The sequence below is a fragment of the Malaclemys terrapin genome, chromosome 17 (assembly GCF_027887155.1).
Source record: "Malaclemys terrapin pileata isolate rMalTer1 chromosome 17, rMalTer1.hap1, whole genome shotgun sequence".
Classification (NCBI taxonomy): Eukaryota; Metazoa; Chordata; order Testudines; family Emydidae; genus Malaclemys; species Malaclemys terrapin.
The window spans coordinates 1,446,965-1,465,520 of record NC_071521.1 but is presented as its reverse complement, the minus strand read 5'-3'; the positions used below and the strand labels follow the sequence as shown (position 1 = coordinate 1,465,520).

The window sequence follows — 18,556 nt, the reverse complement described above, 5'->3', positions numbered from 1 at the left end:
ACGTGATATCTGTCGGAGCAAAGGAAAAGCCAAGCCCGTGTGGCACGATACTGTAACACAATGCAGCACGTTCCGTAAATGTGCCCACGTTCTAACCTAGGGGCTGAAAACAATTCAAATGCAAAAACCAGGAGCTCTGTAAGGAAGCAGCCGTTACTGATCAAGGTAAAGGCTCATCAGAAGAGAGGTGTTTGTCGCCTCAAATCACGAAACACTACTGCTATGCTGGGCACTGCTTGATATTGTTTTTCAGGTGTCAGACCGAGTTGTACATGCCTGCAGCTCTATGTACCTATGATACAAACAGATATTTACATGTTTAATGAGTTCCAAGGAGTCTCTATCTCATTAAATTTAGAGCTGATGGTAATTGAAAAATGCCTATGCTCTTCTTCAGCTCAAAGCCTGATGTATCAGAAGTGGGGGGAAATGCACAGCTTCATACCGCTTTGGGAGACTCTCTGCAAGAGTCCAGTACCACTAGCCTCTTTTGTACCTGTTCTGGTGTCATTAATTAAGGGTTGTTGCCAGGAAGTGGCACTTCCCTGGGTGAGATCATTGAAGTTCAGTATGTGAGGAAGACTTCTAAAGAAGGTTTTATTAAAAAATCAATATCTTCGTTTGTAAACACTTGCAATTTGAAGGGCACATTTGAAGCTCTCTGCTTACTGCGGATGCTGGTGCAGCCACGGTTCTGAGGGGCTGCTTAGCTGTCCCCATTCTGCACTTGACATTTTTATTTTCTAACGAAATCAAAACCAGGAGTATTTTTAAAAAATGTTTTGTTTGCTGGATGTCTCAGCACAGAACTTCCTATGTTGCAGCAAGTTAGTGACAAAACCCAGCAGAGATGTAGAGAAATTCTAAGGATTGAGTTCAAATTAACAAAAGGAATTTAAAGTCAGCTAGGGACAAAACACCCATCTTCTGCTTTTAATTAATGTTGTTTCAAGTAAAACAGAGACTTTCCAATGCTATCTCCATACTGAGCCTTCTTTCCAAAATTGTGAAGGCATCCATTCGTCACAGTTACTAGTGTGGGCGTGGGGTGAGCTAGCAACATCCACTAGTATCTGAAGCGTCTCCAGTTTACTGCTTCTGACTGGACAAAAGCTTGCCAAGTAGGCCTCAGCCCTTGTGTGGCTGTCCCTGGATAGTCACCGCGTGAGTTGTCTGCTCGTATTCTCTGTTGTTCCTAATGTGAAGGACACACACACCGATGGATTTCTGGCTTCTGGAATTAGAAATTACGCTTTATATCTTATGTGCAGCTAAGGATTCTCTTTCCTCCTCCTAGGGTGACCAGATGTCTCGATTTTATAGGGACAGTCCCGATATTCGAGGCTTTTTCTTATATGGGCACCTATTACCCCCCACACGCTGACCCGATTTTTCATATTTGCTGTCTGGTCACCCTTCCTCCACCTGAGGTGTTAGTCCAAGGAAATTCCTTTAAAAGTGCCACTAATCTTGGTCCAAGCTTGTTCCTCTTCTGGGGCGCAGCAAGTGCCCTGTTAGAATTGTCTCAGAGAGGGAAAAGTCAGATGGGGGCTCATTTTAATTTGGGGAGCTGTTACAAACCAGAAAACCCACTGCAGGTTTGCAGCGCTCCTGACTCAAGACCCACACTCTGCCACAGTGGCATAGCAGGCAATTATCCGGTGAACTGGAAAGAGGAAATGGCATGCCTGGGGGTTGCATAAAGGTTCAGAGCTTTAATTTGTATGTGCATTAAGCAGGATCTGGAATGGTGTAGGCAAAAGTGATGCCAGGGACATCAGATAGCTGAGTGTGGGAGTAAGGGAATGAACGGGCTGAGCTCAGTAGCGCAGCGTTAAACTTTCAGACCTCTCTGCCTGGTGCACAAGGGCAGCCTACCCGGCAGTGCCCTGGGGCAGGCGGCCTGTGAGTGTATTCAGTAGTAAGATTAAAGGAGAGAATAACAAGCAAGTGCATGTGTTTATCCTATGGCTGGGGTGACTGAAGTCTTTCCCATCATTGTACGCAGCCCAGGTTGCTCTAACAAGAGAGGCCTGGCCACCTTCTTTAGTGAGGGGGGATCCGAGCATGCACCACACACTCTCTGAGAACACTCCTCTTCCTCCCGAGGGCCTGCAACCTGCTTCATTTCATGCCTTCTCCTGCATCTCAGATTGCCAACTTGCCCTCAGCTGAGCAGGCTGGTGCTCTGATGCAGAGGTTCTTAACCTTCGGTGATCCAACCCTTTCTGAATGTTTGTCTTGTCTCTGTGTGTTAGAACAGAAGATCTGGGTTTGACCCTCTTCTTTCTATCACTCATGTTCTGGGGCCTGGATGTCTGGTCTACTGAGGCCACTTTGTGCCATGCACAACTACTTGGAATAGCCCGTGGGGAATTCCCCTTGCATGGGCAAGCTCTCTGCCCATGGAAGGCTGTGCCACCCCAGTGTAAAGGGAGGGAGGCCAGGTCAGGGGAGCTCCAGAGGTGGGACATAAGCAGGATGGGAGAGGGTTTGGTGGAGCTCACTTCACTCCCCCAATCCTTCCTAACCATTATGAACCTTGTGCCAGGATATTGCCCCTGCTGCTCTTACCTTCTCTGGGGCCAGAGGACCAACAACCAGCTCTCTGCAGCCCAGCTCTGGGGCCAGGACATAAGTAACTCAGCCTTGCCTTACATACCTCCAGACCAAAAATGAACCCAGGTGTCCTGGGAGAAAACCCCACATTCCCTCTTTCACAGCTCGCCAGTACACAGAACCGCCTGCTCTCCTCACCGTGCGAAGCACAGGGCTGTCCTTGTTCTCCTAGTACAGGTCACTGGCTCCTCCCTTCCCAAAATGCTTCTTGTGGTAGGGGGCTGCTTTCACTTGCTCTCATTAGGCCATTTGACTAATGACTGGAGGAGTCTACTGAGCTGTTCTGGGACTGATGGACTCTCGCTAGTCCTCTTCTAGCAGCCTGCGAAGGCAGCCTCTGTTGGAATGGCACAGATGGCTGGCCCGAACGGCAAAGTAAACTACAATATGTCTTGGAGACACTGTCAGGCTGCAGCTTATTTGTCATGTCATGGAAGCCTATTGGGTTAGGGAGTAACTTTGTCTTTCCCCTGTCTCCTGGTCTGAGAAATTATTTACAGTATGTCTGCTCTGTTGGCTGGGAGAGAAGCTGGAGACAGGCCACAATAAACAGGTCAGTTTCTTAACATGTGGGGATTTTCTTTGTTTAAAAAAAAAAAAAAAGCTGAAGGCCCAGGGGGTGGGGGGGCGGGGTCAGCCCATCAATCAGCGAACGCAGCCTCTGGCAATGACAGGCGAATTTAATGGCAGAGGGTTGGGCCAGGTTTTTGGTGGAGGTTGCTACTCTTTTGCTCTCGTTAGTGATGCACAAATGCGTGTTGGTGTTATTCCATCTGGGAAGATGCACACTGTAGCACAGAAAAACACACACATGTTACTTTTCAGGCTTGATGTTCAGACAACTATGGACAGAAATTCAAAGATAGGGGGCTTCTCTGTACAGGGTGGAGAATGTGGCTCATTCCAAAAAACTCCTGTCATCTTCACGATCCATTGCAGGGTAGTGTAAAGTGTTTTTCCATATTCCTCTGTACAGAGATCACATGGCATTTTGCCCATTTTTTACCTTGGTGTGCTGCAGAATCTCCCATGTGTTTAGTAAAGCACTGTTAGTAAAAAGGAAAATTTTTTGCTAAAAATGGGATTCTGAGCAGAAGGTAGAAATGCATGGATGAGACCCAAAGCTTTGGGTATGTTGGAAGTTAAATAAAGTCTCTTACTCAGCAATAAAACACTTTGTTCCAAAAGACAAGGATTATAGAGAAGTCTTATAGAAATCAATGGAAATTCTAACTTCTTTCTAGGTTCTTGAGTGATTCTGTGGGATTTAATAGATTATCTTGTCTCTGCTATTGACTCCGCTAGGATGGTTTGAAAAGAAAGCTCTTAGTATTTGTGTTACCATAGTGCATAGGAGGCAGGTCCAGGTGCTGTACAGACACAGAACAGAGAGATGGTCCCTGCCCCAAGGGGCTTCTTATCCAGAGAAGATTCTTTTCCATTAAATTCTAATAGTTCTCCAAAGTAATTTCTGTAGAACTCCATTGGCTTAGTCCCTACTGCATTCTCCAGGAATGCTGCAGAAGGAAAGCGTTCCCGTCAGTCTTGTCACACGCCTTTCTCAACAGACAATACTCACCTGGCAAAGTGGAGCGATATTGCTGAGTCCTGCAGCCTTTTAAATGGTGAAAAGCTACAGGGCAGTGGGCAAGAACGAGCCAAAGCATAAAGTACACGTGCGTCCCCATCCACGCTGTGAGGGGCTTCCTCCCACCAACTGGAAAACCTCATGTGCTAATAGAAAAAAACAAAACATTTTCTAATATTGTGTGTGACAGCCAAATCTCTGGGGTGGCAGAGCCGGAGTAAGTGACCCCTGCTCCCCTTCTTCTGCCCTGCACAGCTTGTTGTCCTTACGGCTGCTAAAACATTGCTTTGGCCCAATCCTACCTGGTACTGAATGACCCCAGCACCATGGAGTCCAGTTGCAGTTGAGAGGACTCATAGCCCTGCAAGACTCAGAGGGCATTGGAGAGGAAGGACAGAAACATATAGAACTTATAGAGACATAATGGTGTCCAAGGATAATTATCAAGCAGCAGAAATGCAGAGGATGAAAGACCCACTGAATACAGGGCAGCTTCTTTAGCAACATGAGCATGGGCGGTGCTGTGACACCCTGTGACTCTGCGCCTGCTCATAAGGGTCACTAGCACCCCAGGCATATCACTTCCAGACAGTGGGTCTGTGCCAGTCACCTGAGAGCAGAACTTGGCCCTTTAGAGCTCCTGCCTTCTCCAACTCCCCTTTGGCATTCATACTGCTAACTTGACTTTCAACTCCAGCTAGTAACACAGGTTATTATTTGGCCAATAACCGCCACTGCTGGAGGGTGTGCATGAAAACTAGCAGAGAGTGCATGACTGGCACCGACTGGAGGGGTTACTCCGGGCATGGCTTTGGCATATCCTTGCTTGTCAGACTCTTCTGCGGTTTCACACACGCAATTCTATCCTAACGTGTGTCTATAGGCAGCCGACCTGTTCTACACTGGAAACAACACTTCTCCTCCTCCTCTGAGTCCCCAGCAGGTCTGTCCTGTAGACTGTGAACTCCTTGTAAAGCACTGAGCACATTGTCATTACTCCATAATTAATAATCATAATTACAGAGCATATATATCTTCTATAGGGAAAACCATCTGCACCCTCACAGCAGATTTATCAGGAGGTGGCTCTTGTCCCTAAATCCTGGGTAAACCCCACGTACTCTGTTGCTGTTGGTTGCCCATAGAATAGACACCAAGTTTGAGATTTGCAAAGGAGCCTCAAGGAGTTAGGTGTCTGGTTCACATTTGAATTGCAGTGGGATTTGAGTACATGGTGCCCTTAGCCTCTATTGAAAATCCAAGCCTCAGACAACTCATGGCCAGGTCTCCATATTAATAGGATTGATTATTTATATGACAGTAGCACCAAGAGGCATCAGCCAAAATCTGGACCACATTGTGCTGGGCACTGCACAAACATATTACGTCCTTGCCCCAAAGTACTTGGGCAATACATTGAATTTACTGTCTCATATTAGTGATACAGTCTCTTTTAGCATTTGTCCTTGGTGTCCGCAAATGAAGCATCATGTCTTTTTTTAGTATATTAATTTAATTTCACAATGGATAGTGATCCTTTGTGTGGGGAGCTACCAGATTTGAACTCTAGAGTTGCCCGCATCCTGTGCCGATCATTAACTTCTTCCCACATAGTCCCAAGTTCTCGGGGGAAACAATGAAGACATTATTTCCCTCTGGTAGTTGTTCAGCTGAAAATGACATTTTCTTTAACCAGGTGAGCTTTGCCATTTTCATGAGACTGAAGCTATTTTCTGAGATGCTCATCTTTGTAAAACACAAACACTGCATTGTGCTTTCAGATCTGGAGAGAGGCTTACAGAATTTTGTACTATTGCAGCAAGCTGGTTTTAGAATCTAAGGTAACTTAAATGTTAAAAGTGGCAGCAATATATTCAGTGGTTTTTTAATTCAATTAATGGTTAATTTTCATGCAATCAGGAGGGATGTTTTTGCAGGGTTTTAATATCAGCAGTTGAAAATTCCTGTATAAAAGTTTATGCGAAAAGAAAGCAATAAAAGAAATTCAAAGCTCTCAAATCCTAGGGTGAGAATTTCAGTGCAGAAGTGGCTGTTATTTCCTTGGGACTCTAGGTAGGTAAACTCTTCCGTGGCTGCGTCTCCCTCCACAGTGGTGTGAAGGATTAGTGCTCACTGCAGTGTGCACAAGGAACCCTCCAAGCACTAAAGCAGCTATTCATCTATACCCAGGAGCTAAATATGACAATGTTAGCATTTTTCATTTCCCTGACGTTACCATTAATAAAGCAATGATCCAAAAGAAGCTTTGCTGAGTCTGTTCTTTATGCTTCCATCACTCACGACTAGATAATTTCACACAGGATCGTTTTTAAATTAAATGACGATAAAAGCGCTCTGCTGTTCTGTGTTCACTAGTTCATAGAAGTCTATCAAGTCATTAATGTGTCATGACAAACTGCTAGATGGATACAAGAGTAATTAATTATTTGCATAAATAACAGGTTGAACTTGGTGCTGTGACCCACAATGACACATGTATCCTATGGAGGGTCTCTCAGAACCTCTCACAGAGGTTCATAAAAAGAATTAAAACTTAACATTTTTTAAATCATTTTTTAAATGGGCAAATGCTTGGCTTGAGTTTTGATGCTCTTTGTTATAAAGTTCTTTTTTTAATGGCCATTTTAAGAAAGCATCTGATCATTGGAAGTTTCAGTGAACAATTATATAGATTTCTATAATCACTATTAATCGCCTCATATTTTTCAAGATAATCACAGCAATTATTATTTAGATTCCTCTTGTATGTGCACATTGTAGAAAAGAACAAGTGCTTATTATAGTGAGTAGTGTAGTGAAATACAGTTTAATTTCTTTGTCATCTAGAAACTCATTATGTTAGCTGATGCTGGCTATGAAAGTTCGTCATCGTGGTTAAATTAGGGTAGCATTGGCAGATCTAATTATTTAAATCTGGTAGCTTTGCTAAAAATATAGTTATTCTAGGAAGATGAATTACTAATTTGACAACTGAGATTTAGTTGGAATCTACAGCATTAGGAAGAAGGCAGCATCTATCGTATAGCAATCAAAGAAGGGTGACAGGTTTTTTTTTTTTTTCATATTAAAGAGAGAATTTCTAAGTGAACTAACAAGTTGTATTTATAGGACATAGTGTTGTGACATGCCCTTTAAAGGTTAATATTAAATCTTAGTAATTTACAACAAATTGCACTTGGAGACATATCAGATCAGTTAAAAATGAATTCACTATTCTGCAGTTCTACATCAAATGAGATTGTCATTTTGGCCCTAGCTTCCGTCATCTGCTGCTTCCTTTTGGGGGAATTCTCTGGGAAATTCAGTCCATCACATTTTGTGTTTTGTATGAGTGGGATTCTCACTTCCGGCTTCCTGTTCCTCCTGTATCCAATTCCAGTGAATGAGCTAATTGAATGTGACCCTTGGGGAGGAGCTTCATCTGGTAGATAGAAAAATGTTGTCAACTGTTGTTTATTTTCTGAAATTCCTTTTTTGCTTTTTCAGTGTAAATCTGAGAAGGGTGCAGGCACCTCACTAATCTGATACAGATGCCTTAGGCATAGTTACACAGAGGGAAGGAAACAACTATCCTTTCTTTCCTTCCCTGCATTTCAAATTCTCTCTTTTCCAATACCATGAGACTGTTTCTTTTCTCAAGCTGGTTTCACACATGAAGTGGCTCCTGATTTGCACTGTTATGAGGAGAGAATTGGGTTTCTTGGCTATAGGGTTCCTAGTGACTTTTGTTTTAGAAGGAAAACCCTTAGACTTAGATTATTCCTGTCTATTTCTCATAGAGATATTGTACTGATGCCTTTCAGATCTACCTAGGCAAAGACTAGGCAACCCAGGGAAATGGTGTCTGGATACAGAATACGTGTCACTTCTAGGTCATAGAATCATAGAAATGTAGGCCTGGAAGAGACCTTGAGAAGTCATCGAGTCCAGCCCCCTGCACTGAGGCAACACCAAGTAAACCTAGACCATCCCTGACAGGCATTTGTCCAACCTGTTTTAAAAACCCCTAGTGACAGGGTCACTGGTTCCAGTCCACGTCTGGTCAGTAATAACCAAAAGCCATTGCTCTTACACAACTCTTTGGAGGCTGCCATATATGAAAAGCGTTGGTCTGTCTCCAGTGCAGGGGAGCCACAGGCCATCAGTGAAATAGCCATCCCAGCATGGTGACGATTTCAGCTTAACTAGGAAAGCAAGAATTGTCCAAGGACACTGAGTGAACTTGGTGCTGGCACACTCAGAGGTGTGGTGTGTTGGGGTGGGGGGTTATACTAACTGCTGGGATCTGATGCTGGGCTCTTTTGAGGATGAAAAGAGACTATTCCAGTTACTTTACATGTGGGTTTGTGCAGGGTTATTGTTTAGATACTGAAATTGATACAATCTCAAAATACATTTCAAATGTATGTGATTACTATGAACTTCACACCTTTATGGAAAAGCGCTACAGAATTTAATAGAGAATGATAATCTTTCTGTAGGACTTCTGCATCACCCTGAGGAATTTAATGGGTGTAGCTTTCTATAGGATAGTTTTAAAAACCAATAGAAAGAACACCATTCTCTGTTAAATCTTGCAGGTCTTTAGAATTGATTTTCAGCAGATCCCTATTGATTTCTTGCCTATTTAAATTCTGCAATTCTCTCCCAAAAGAGACCGGTATATAACTAAGCCGTGATTCCTCAACAAGTGTTGGCTGAGAATCGCTTGAACCTGGAAGGTTTGCAAAGTCAGTCACTGCCTTAGTATGAGTTTACTAGATCCTTGGACGACCGTGGGAGCTTCCCTTGGGAGCTTTCCACAGGCACTTAGCACCCAGTGATGGGAGGAGTGTGAGGGTGAAAGGGTGACACCATCAGGCGTCATCTGTAGAAATAAAAGTTTCTGGTTTTGGTTTCTGGGAACTTTGGCTTAGTAGTTTCTCCTATTCAGTCTGCCCATAGATCGGTCCCTGATTATTTAGTCTTTCAAGACAGAGTACACTGGGTGAGTGTTTGTCTTGGTTTCTCAAAGATGTCTCCTAGGCTATGGGAGCATCTTTCTCCTTGGCCGTGTCAAACACCAGATGTGTTCCATGCCCGGAGGGAACAGTTCAGGCCACTGTGTTTCTCCTGCAACCAGCCCAAGGGAAAGAAAACGGTATGGAACGAACAGGCTGCACAGGCCCTGGAACCGCAGTTGTTAAAGAGCTGCTAGCACCTCCTGAAAAAAGTGGGGAAATGTTTTATTCTGCCCAGGGAGACCCTGTTTTCTCTAGTTCTTTCCCTTGAGGACTATTCCCAGCCACCCAGATACAGAATCTGGGTCTTAATGTTTAATCTCTCAGCTAATAACTTTAATTGGTATTTTGGTATGTTTTAGTGCGGAGACTTTATTGATGAGGAGTCTTTTTCATTATTATTTTATTTATTATTTCTACTTACCGTAGATAATAGGATGGTCTCACACTCCCCTTTGTCATCAGTTGTGGATGACTGTAGTGGGGTGGTCACCCCACTCCTGCCCTGAGGGAGTTAAAGCAGCCCTGGAGAGGGCTGTGGCGGAGAAATGATAGGCTGATTGGAGGAAGCAGCCACAGGTGGCCCTATAAGAGGGCTGAGGGCCAGAGACAAAAGAGACTCTCTCTCTAGCCTCTTAGAGAGAGAAGGACCTGGCTCCCTGGGAAGCCGAGGAGGGTACCTAGGGTGGAGCAGTGCTGGGGAAGGGCAGAGGGATCTGGGGAGCTCCAGCCTAGCAAAGCCCCAGGCTGCAGGCCAAGCTAAGGGCCCACAAAAGGGTACTAGGGCTGCAGAGGGGCAGCCCAGATATAGGCAGAAGCGGCTGGTCCAAAGCCCCCTTGCCGACGATGAGTGATTTATAGACTGCCGTCTGCCCCAGGGAGCAGGGGCTAGATGGTCACTGGCGGTAGCCACTGAGGCAAGGTGGGGATAGAGGGTTGGGGGTTCCCCAAGGTGAGGAGACCCAGATTGTGGGTTACTGCCGGGGCAAAACCCTGACGAAGAGGGGCATCGGGGTTTGGGAGGGACACGGGGCCAGCAGCAGGCGCGACACTGGCCTGCAGAGGGTGCTCCGGAGGCTGGAGAGCTAATTCCTGAGACAACTAGCAGGAGGCACCGCGCCGGTGAGTCATCACCCCTGCCACAATGACACTAAGCTGGGGGGAGAGGTAGATACACTGGAGGATAGAGATAGGATCCAGAGTGACCTAGACAAATTGGAGGCTTGGGCTAAAGAAATCTGATGAGGTTCAACAAGGACAAGTGCAGAGTCCTGCACTTAGGACGGAAGAATCCCATGCACTGCTACAGGCTGGGGACCAACTGGCTAAGTGGCCGTTCTGCAGAAAAGGACCTAGGGGTTACAGTGGACGAGAAGCTGGATATGAGTCAACAGTGTGCCCTTGTTGCCAAAAAGGCTAAAGGCATATTGGGCTGCATTAGTAGGAACATTGCCAGCAGATCGAGGGAAATGATTATTCCCCTCTATTCAACACTGGTGAGGCCACATCTGGAGTATTGCATCCAGTTTTGGGCCCTCCACTACAGAAAGGATGTGGACAAATTGAAGAAAGTCCAGCGGAGGGCAACAAAAATGATTAGGGGGCTGGAGCACATGACTTATGAGGAGAGGCTGAGGGAGCTGGGGTTATTTAGTCTGCAGAAGAGAAGCGTGAGGGGGGATTTGATAGCAGCCTTCAACTATCTGAAGGGGGGTTCTAAAGAGGATAGAGCTCGGCTGTTCTCAGTGGTGGCAGGAGACAGAACAAGGTGCAATGGTCTCAAGTTGCAGTGGGGGAGGTTTAGGTTGGATATTAGGAAAAACTATTTCACTAGGCGGATGGTGAAGCAGTGGAATGGGTTACCTAGGGATGGTGGTGGAATCTTCATCCTTAGAGGTTTTTAATCCCTCGATCTGCTTGACAAAGCCCTGGCTGGGATGATTTAGTTGGGGATTGGTCCTGCTTTGAGCAGGGGGTTAGACTAGATGACCTCCTGAGGTCTCTTCCAACCCTGATCTTCTATGATTCTGTGGGTAGGTCTACACTTACCTCCGGGTCCGGCGATAAGCAGTCGATCTTCTGGGATCAATTTATCGCGTCTTGTCTAGATGCGATAAATCGATCCCGGATCGATCCTGGAAGTGCTCGCCGTCGACGCCGGTACTCCAGCTCGGCGAGAGGAGTAGGCGGCATCGACAGGGGAGCCTGCCTGCCGCGTCTGGACCCGCGGTAAGTTCGAACTAAGGTACTTCGAATTCAGCTACGTTATTAACGTAGCTGAATTTGCGTACCTTAGTTCGAAGTGGGGGGTTAGTGTGGACCAGGCCTATGTCTACTTGCTATTTATTGTCCCCAGAATGGCTGCTGTAGGGAGCCATACTTTCTTTGTACAATGCCATCTCCAAGGTGGTGGTGATTTTCCTTGGTAAATCACCCTTGGGGGTGAAGAAAGCAGAAGTAGAAATGGACAAGGATAAGCTCTATTTTAGGTCTATCTTGTATGGGAAATATTCTAATTATCCAAGAATCCTAGATGTTAATTCATTCTTAAGGTTTTGCTGCCACTTAAAATTTCTTAGATCTTCCCTTCTATTGTTTGAGTTAAAATGAACCCTTCAGTAGATGACTGGCTGGTAACTGACTCTCTGGAGCTGATATCTGACATTCTTTTAGGGGAACATTGACAACAGCCAGCCAAGGAAGAATGTAAGACGTGGGTCAATCCTGTCAGAATGGACAGTGCCCTCTAAGACTACAAATATTGCAAAGGAAAATATTAATTTTTAACAAGAATTTTGAAGAACTTTACTAATAAGAAGGATCATCTGCAGCAATGCTGCCTGTGCCCGTTTTTAAAACGTGCACCACTGCGACACAAAACAGGACTGAAATTCCAAAGGTCAAGTTCCCATGACAACTGTTAACTTGGATACCTTGAGGGAGATTCAGACTCACCCAAGGCCTATGCCTCACAGAATCTCCGTCTTTTGCCCTAGAGGAGAATTTCACTCATGTGCATGTACTGTATATTAAGCAAACTTTTAACGGAAGAAGCAACATGCAAAACTGCTGTACATCCTGCATGCGGTGGGGCTGGGATTTTGTTGCTGTGGGAACCTTCATTTTTCTAATTACTTGACTTTTTAGCTGTTCCATTCCCAGCTTAACGCAGCCCTGAAAAATATGTAGGAGCAACAAGGTCTCTGAAAAGCTTTGCCTGTTAGAGTGATTTAAATGCCATTAGCCAATGTGCAGGGTCATGGTGTTTCCTTTGTTTTTAAATTGTAACTCTTCTAAAGGCTATAAATACTTGGGAGTTAGATCATGAACCCTCCCATTGCGAGTAATGCTTACACCATCCAGCCTGGGGTCCCCTTTTTATGGTGAATCACTAGCTTTTAGCTTTGGAAAAAGAATTTCCTTGCCCATCCTCCAGCATCCCTATGTTTTCTCCGTTCACGGTGTTGCTGGGTACGGTCGATTGTAGCACAGTTTGTCTATAAGGAACATTTGAGCAACCTCTGGCAGAATGAAAGCAAACATTGCAGGGCTTGGCCTGGGAGTTGCTAGCAACTTTTGAAAGTGGCCATCGGAATACAGACCCTTAGCTCGGCACTGTTCCCTTCACAGACTGCCAAGCACTCTAGAAAAGCACCAGGAAAAGAGAATCAAAGGTTGTGGATTATGATTATTTTCAGCGCAGTGTTGGAGCAGGGGACATAGAATTAAAAGCTGCCTTCCGATTTCATTTAACTTCATTATGAAATGAACTGGCTGCTAGTAAATCGCAGTTCAGCATCGTCTCCTGCTGCACTTTGAGTGAATCGCACCTATGGCCAGGTACCGACACGCAGCACCTCCCAAGCAGATAGTAGCTGCAGCTCTGGTCATTGTGTTTCTTTGTCTTTGTTCTGCTCACTCATCGTGTAGCAAAGACATCCTCATATGGCATTAACATCCACATTGATTAAAGTAGATGACCTCCTGAGGTCTCTTCCAACCCTGATATTCTAACCCTCATCCTCCCTTGTGAGTTACCAGAAACTTCACTTTACTGCTAACGGTGATTTGAAAAAAAAAACACTTGAGGGCTGGATTCTGCCATCCACACTTGCATTAATATCTAATTGTGCAAAGCAGTGCCACGAACGTCCGTGTAGCTACTCGCGGAGTGTGGCCTTATTCAGCAGGCGTGATGGGGGTAGAGTCTGGCCCTACGTGGCAATGGGTCTCAGGGTGATAGTGTGCCACGTTTCGATTGCCTGTTTGATGGAAACAAGACTGAAACCACCAACTCCAGCTGCCAAGTTCTAGGAGACTGGCTGGTGTGCTGGGCTAGCTGAGGGTTACTAGCTGGGGAAAAGGGAAGGAGGCTTCGGTAAGTGGGGGTGACTCTTGCATTCAGTGACTCCATTCTGCCCCACATCCTGGCAACCTCCTCATCTCCCTGTAGTCCCTTCTGCTTTGTTGTTAATGATTATTTAGACTGCAGTATTGTCCAGAGTGTGCTGGGGGAAATGCTTGCCTGCAAAATGTAAATATGAGCATTAATTGAATATGACTCAATATTGTGATGGGAGCAAATATCCCAATATCAAACATGCTTTTAGCCATCTGGATTCAGATCCCTGCAAGGAATTTTGGGCTTTTGCCCCCAAAATTGCTAGAAACGCTCACAAAACTGGACTTGGAAAAAGTACTAATAAAAAACCCAGCATTTTAAATATCTCTCGCATGGTGTCTCATGTTGGAATAGTTGTGGTCCCACCTGTGCTTTGTATATTGATGTTCAACCTCCAGAAATCAACAGGTGGGGGCGAGGTGCAGGACTCTTCAGATCAGTGGTGATGTCCATCGGCACATTTACTTTGTCAGGGAACAGAATAGTTCAGGTGTGAAGTCAGGGTAAAGATACCAGCTGAAACCCCTTTGTTTTGTTAGGAGAGATCCCCACACAGAGATTGGTTGGAGAGCAGCCTGCTTCCAGCTGGGCTCCAGTTCTGTTCCAAACAATGTGCCTTCTGCGGACTGGCCCCACACTCTCCAAACAGCTGATCCTTGGGTCAAACACAGGTAGGGGGCTGGTAGGAAAAAAACACTTTACTTTCTCCCTCTTCCCTGCCCCCAGTACAGGTCTAGCGGAGGGACAGACAATGGCAGCTTAGTGCGTTGTTTGTTTAAACTCTCCTGAATCAGTAAGTATTTCAAATCCTCGACTTCTAGTGCTTGCCTAGAAAACGAACAGCTGAATGAGCTCATTGTTTTCTGATTTTTCCCTTTAATGTATTTTACAAACAGCCTAGTGACGGGCCTGACACGCTGATTCCTATGTATGCTGCTTTCACTTTGGGATTACAGCATTAATAACAGACTTCCATGCATCATGCCATTTTTAAGCATGATCGTTATGATAAAGGGCATATACTTAATTACAGGCCTGCTTAATTACAGCTCTGTTGAAGCTCGTTTGTTTAGGAGAATGCTAATTGCGCTACTGAGCCTTTGGCACATCCTTACTTTCATCTGCTGGGTTTCTCTGTACTGTGGATCAGCGTTTTTTTAACTACAGTCTCAAAGACTGAGGGAGCCTAGTGATGCATTTCGGTGGCTGTTTTGCTGTGTTAGAGGAACAAACAGACGAGTGTTGGGTTATTTCTTTAATTTCTTGAACAAAATCTATTGTCTGGCTGACCAAAGCATCTCTTTGCCAGCGTAAGAAGTGCTGCTAGTCTCCCAGGTTTGAGAACTTGCTTGGCTCTGTGGCACCGTTTCTCATCTGTATATTTTGTTTGTTGTAACACGGTGGTTGTGTGTTGCTGCCACGCAGCACCCTGCCTCCATCTGAGTTGGTTTGTCAAAAAAAATGATATAAAGTGCATGTCAAATGTTAAATGTATGAAAATCTTCCTACAGCCAACACCTGAACTCGTCCATGTTGGCTGACATTAGGCACACGAACCAAAGAGTTGCAAGAATCCTGGCCGTTGGCTGACGTTAGGCACACAAACCAAAGAGTTGCACGAATCCTGGCCATTTCAAATCAGAGCCCAAGAGACACTGCCTTGGCTCTGATGCTTTTCGGAAGAAAACCTGTTTGGGGTAAAGGTAGAGGCCACTGCAAGCATTGAACTTGTTCTGGGGACATGGTCACGTCGTCTTTTTCTCGGCACTGAAATGGAAAGAGGCTGAAAAGATTGAAGCAAGTAACGGGCGCGGATAAATCGTGAAGCCTGTTGGAGACTCAGTGTGCTGGCTTGGAAACGGACCTTTTCCGGAATCTTATGGGAATTGCTGAGAGATGAACTAGCTCCCCTGGGCTACGGGGCCTTTCAGAGCTTGCTTTGAGGGCTGCAAAGGCAGTGACAATACAACAAAGATCCTTATCCTGGTTTAAAAGAGAAGACGACCCAAAGCATATGTAAAAACCACTCCCTGTTCCTAAGGTTGTGCTGCAAACCAAGAGAGCCAGGGCAGTGTGACTCAAGGCTGCCCCACTTCAGGGATCTCGGATAATCTGATTTCATTGGCATCTTGACTGTGTGTTTAGTGTATTGTATTTGCATGTGGTTATTTCTGGAGTAGACTGGCAAGGGAAGGTCATTTCTCCTGACGGTCTGGGAGATTCCATTTCATCTCTAATGTCAGGATTTTTTTTTAAAGGATTGCAGACAAGTTTCTAAGTCTCTTTTCCAAACCTCCCCGTGTAAGTCTGCCAGTGGGATGCATAGCGCCTTGTGTTCTAGGGGGCAAAAACCATCTTGTCCTCTGAACCAAACATTTGATTTTTCTCTCACTAAGAAAAAGTGCTACATCACGAGGGCTCTTTTTTTATGTAGCAGTTTATATGCAAACGATTATTACACAGTAAGTGGCAAGTGGAAGTCTGTCCTCTTAAGCCATCTGCATTTGTTTTGGGCTCCAGACGCTGCCCCGCTCGAGAGGCTGGTTCTGTATACAGTCCAACCAAGTTGGGGGCAAATTCATAGAACACGGTGTATGAAATTGTGCCAATGGCCAGAATGAGATTGGATGTTATCAAGGATATACCTGAGTGCCCCCCATGCTTTGAACTGGCAGTACAATTGGGAGAGTCAACAGACTGGTCTGCCCTGATTGATTTGTACCCTGGTATGTTATTGCCAAATGTTGATGCGATTCATACATGGTATGTTTCTGGAAATGCAGTAAGTTATTGCACATCAGAATATCGATGTAAGATTTCAACTCTCTGTTCATCTGTATTTTTCAGCCATGGATGGAGTGCCTTTTATGATCTCAGATAAGTTTGCCTGCGCTCCTGAAGGGGTAAGTTACTGTCATCGTTCTCTAGGGTAAAGCTCACCCTCATGTGGAGGGCACTCACAAGGCATAAGCACCAGTTAAGCTTGTGGAACATAATTGGTGCATAGTCCTGGTGCTAGCCACCTGCACGAGGGTGAATTTCACCATAGTGACTGTAGATGCACCTGAGAACACTTTCGTTTGACGTGTGGGTGGCTGTTTAGATTGTTTCACCAGATCATTTCTAAAAGTAAATTCCTCTATTAGCTGAACCCTCGATCACTGCCAAGATAGAGGTGATCATGAGTAAATTCCTGGCTGCATTGAGACTGTCTGTATATGTTTAAAAAAAAAAAAAAAAAAGCAAATACCTGGTTTTCCAAGTCTAAGTTAAATCTTTTGTCCCTTCCCTGCATAGAGGTGGCCCTGTTCTTTCAGATCCCAGAAGTTGAGTACAATGCTAATGACACTGTGACTACTGCAGACACGCACTGAGAGTTAGAGATATTGCAGGGGTCTTTTCATCCCTGCTCTTCACAACTCCGCAGAGAGCGGTGCCAAGCTGCGGTGAGACCTTGCCCAAGTGTGGTATAAGGCTGGTAAGGCACCTTCAAGCCCTCCCCAGTAGCAAAGATGGCAGGGCTGCCATGGCCCTTGATCGAACCAGCACATTACTGTAATTTGTGTTTAAAAATAAGGGTTTTTCAGTTCTTTGGTGGGAGCCCTGGACATTCCATTGTGGGTCTGGCCTCTTGGTGCTGAGCCAAAGTAAAATCATTCCCAGTCTGCATCCACATCTTCGTTAGAACTGGCAGCCCGGCTTTCCCGGTACCTGACGTGCCATCGAAATAGTGCTCTAGGGCTGCGCTGACAGCTGAGAGTCCTGGGCGGTGCCTCCATTCTAATGAAACACAATATGCATCACTTACATCTTTCTGGAAGCTGCTTAATCTTGAAAAATGCTCGTGATTTTGCACGTGGAGTGCAAGTAACTTTAGCTGACCCAAGGTAGCTTGGTTGCCGTGGTGACGCTGGCAGGATTCCAGTTTCTGGGGAGAGAGACTGTGCTGTCCTGTTTACCAATTCCAGTCTAGAAAGTTTAGAGAGGTTGTTATGTCCTAATGATACAACAGCTGGACCTCCGCTGGGGTCCAGGCAATAGAAACGTGGCTAGAAAAATGTTTTTAGTATTCATGTTTCCCTCTGGTTTGAGAGATTATATATGCCAAAGTGTATCAAGTGCAGCAGCAAAGCGAGATTGTGTTTCCATGTACAGAATACTGTCAACTGAATTCTGAAGTGAATGCAATGCTGGTGATGAATTTAGGGTCTGCATTGACAGCCCTGCTGATTCGGCACAGGCAGTGACAGTGTAAGCTTCTCACGCTACCCTGCACGGAGGTTTCTAAACTCAGATCTGTGTCTGTTTCTGAAGGGAGAGGACTCGTGTCCTGTTCAGCTCAGGGTGTATCTGCTGCGATGGTCAGCAGGGGATGCTGGTTAGTTCCTAATGTGGTGGTGTGTTTTGTGAACACCTGTCCATAGGAATGGATTTCATAGAGAGTCCCAAATAAGTGCCATTTAAAGACTTTGGAGTACTGTTTGCCTGGGACTAATTTAAGCCTGTAATCTAGAGCTGAAAAGCTCCATATCCCATTACCATTCCTCTACTCCAGCCACTACCTCCAACTGTCTCTTTAAAAATCAATGTACAAGAAACTATTACTGAAAACACGGAACTGTCTTCTGTGTCTTGTTCTTCACGTCCTGCGGCTGGTGTTACATCTTTTTTGTTTTGTTTTGTGATTATAGAAACTCCAGATAAAATGTGATGGTTTTGCAGCCATTGCTGTCTGAAAAGGACTGTTTGTGCGTTGTTCATCCCTTCCACTCACGTTCCCAGAGAATTGGAATCCCCACGCTGCTAGGAGAAATGCAGAGAGCCATTAGGCCATGCTAATCCTTCCTTAAGATTCCTGTGATACCATTGCCACCAGATGGTCAGGCTTTTTCACAGCTAATGCCTCTCCTGCTTATGGCCCCATTG

At 45.2% G+C, this 18,556-nt stretch overlaps 1 protein-coding gene across 5 annotated transcripts in view; it reads left to right on the top strand.

Annotated features, from left to right (window-relative positions):
- The window catches only part of MVB12B (multivesicular body subunit 12B), a 100,717-nt gene that overhangs the window by 69,054 nt on the left and 13,107 nt on the right, over positions 1-18,556 (top strand). For 4 of the 5 annotated variants that reach the window (XM_054007860.1, XM_054007862.1, XM_054007858.1 and 1 more), the window contains one exon: positions 16,478-16,533. The exons of the other annotated variant lie outside the window; for it this stretch is intronic. In XM_054007860.1, coding sequence (XP_053863835.1) covers positions 16,478-16,533 — 56 coding nt within the window. The remainder of the gene's footprint in view (positions 1-16,477; positions 16,534-18,556) is intronic. 5 annotated transcript variants of the gene reach the window in all.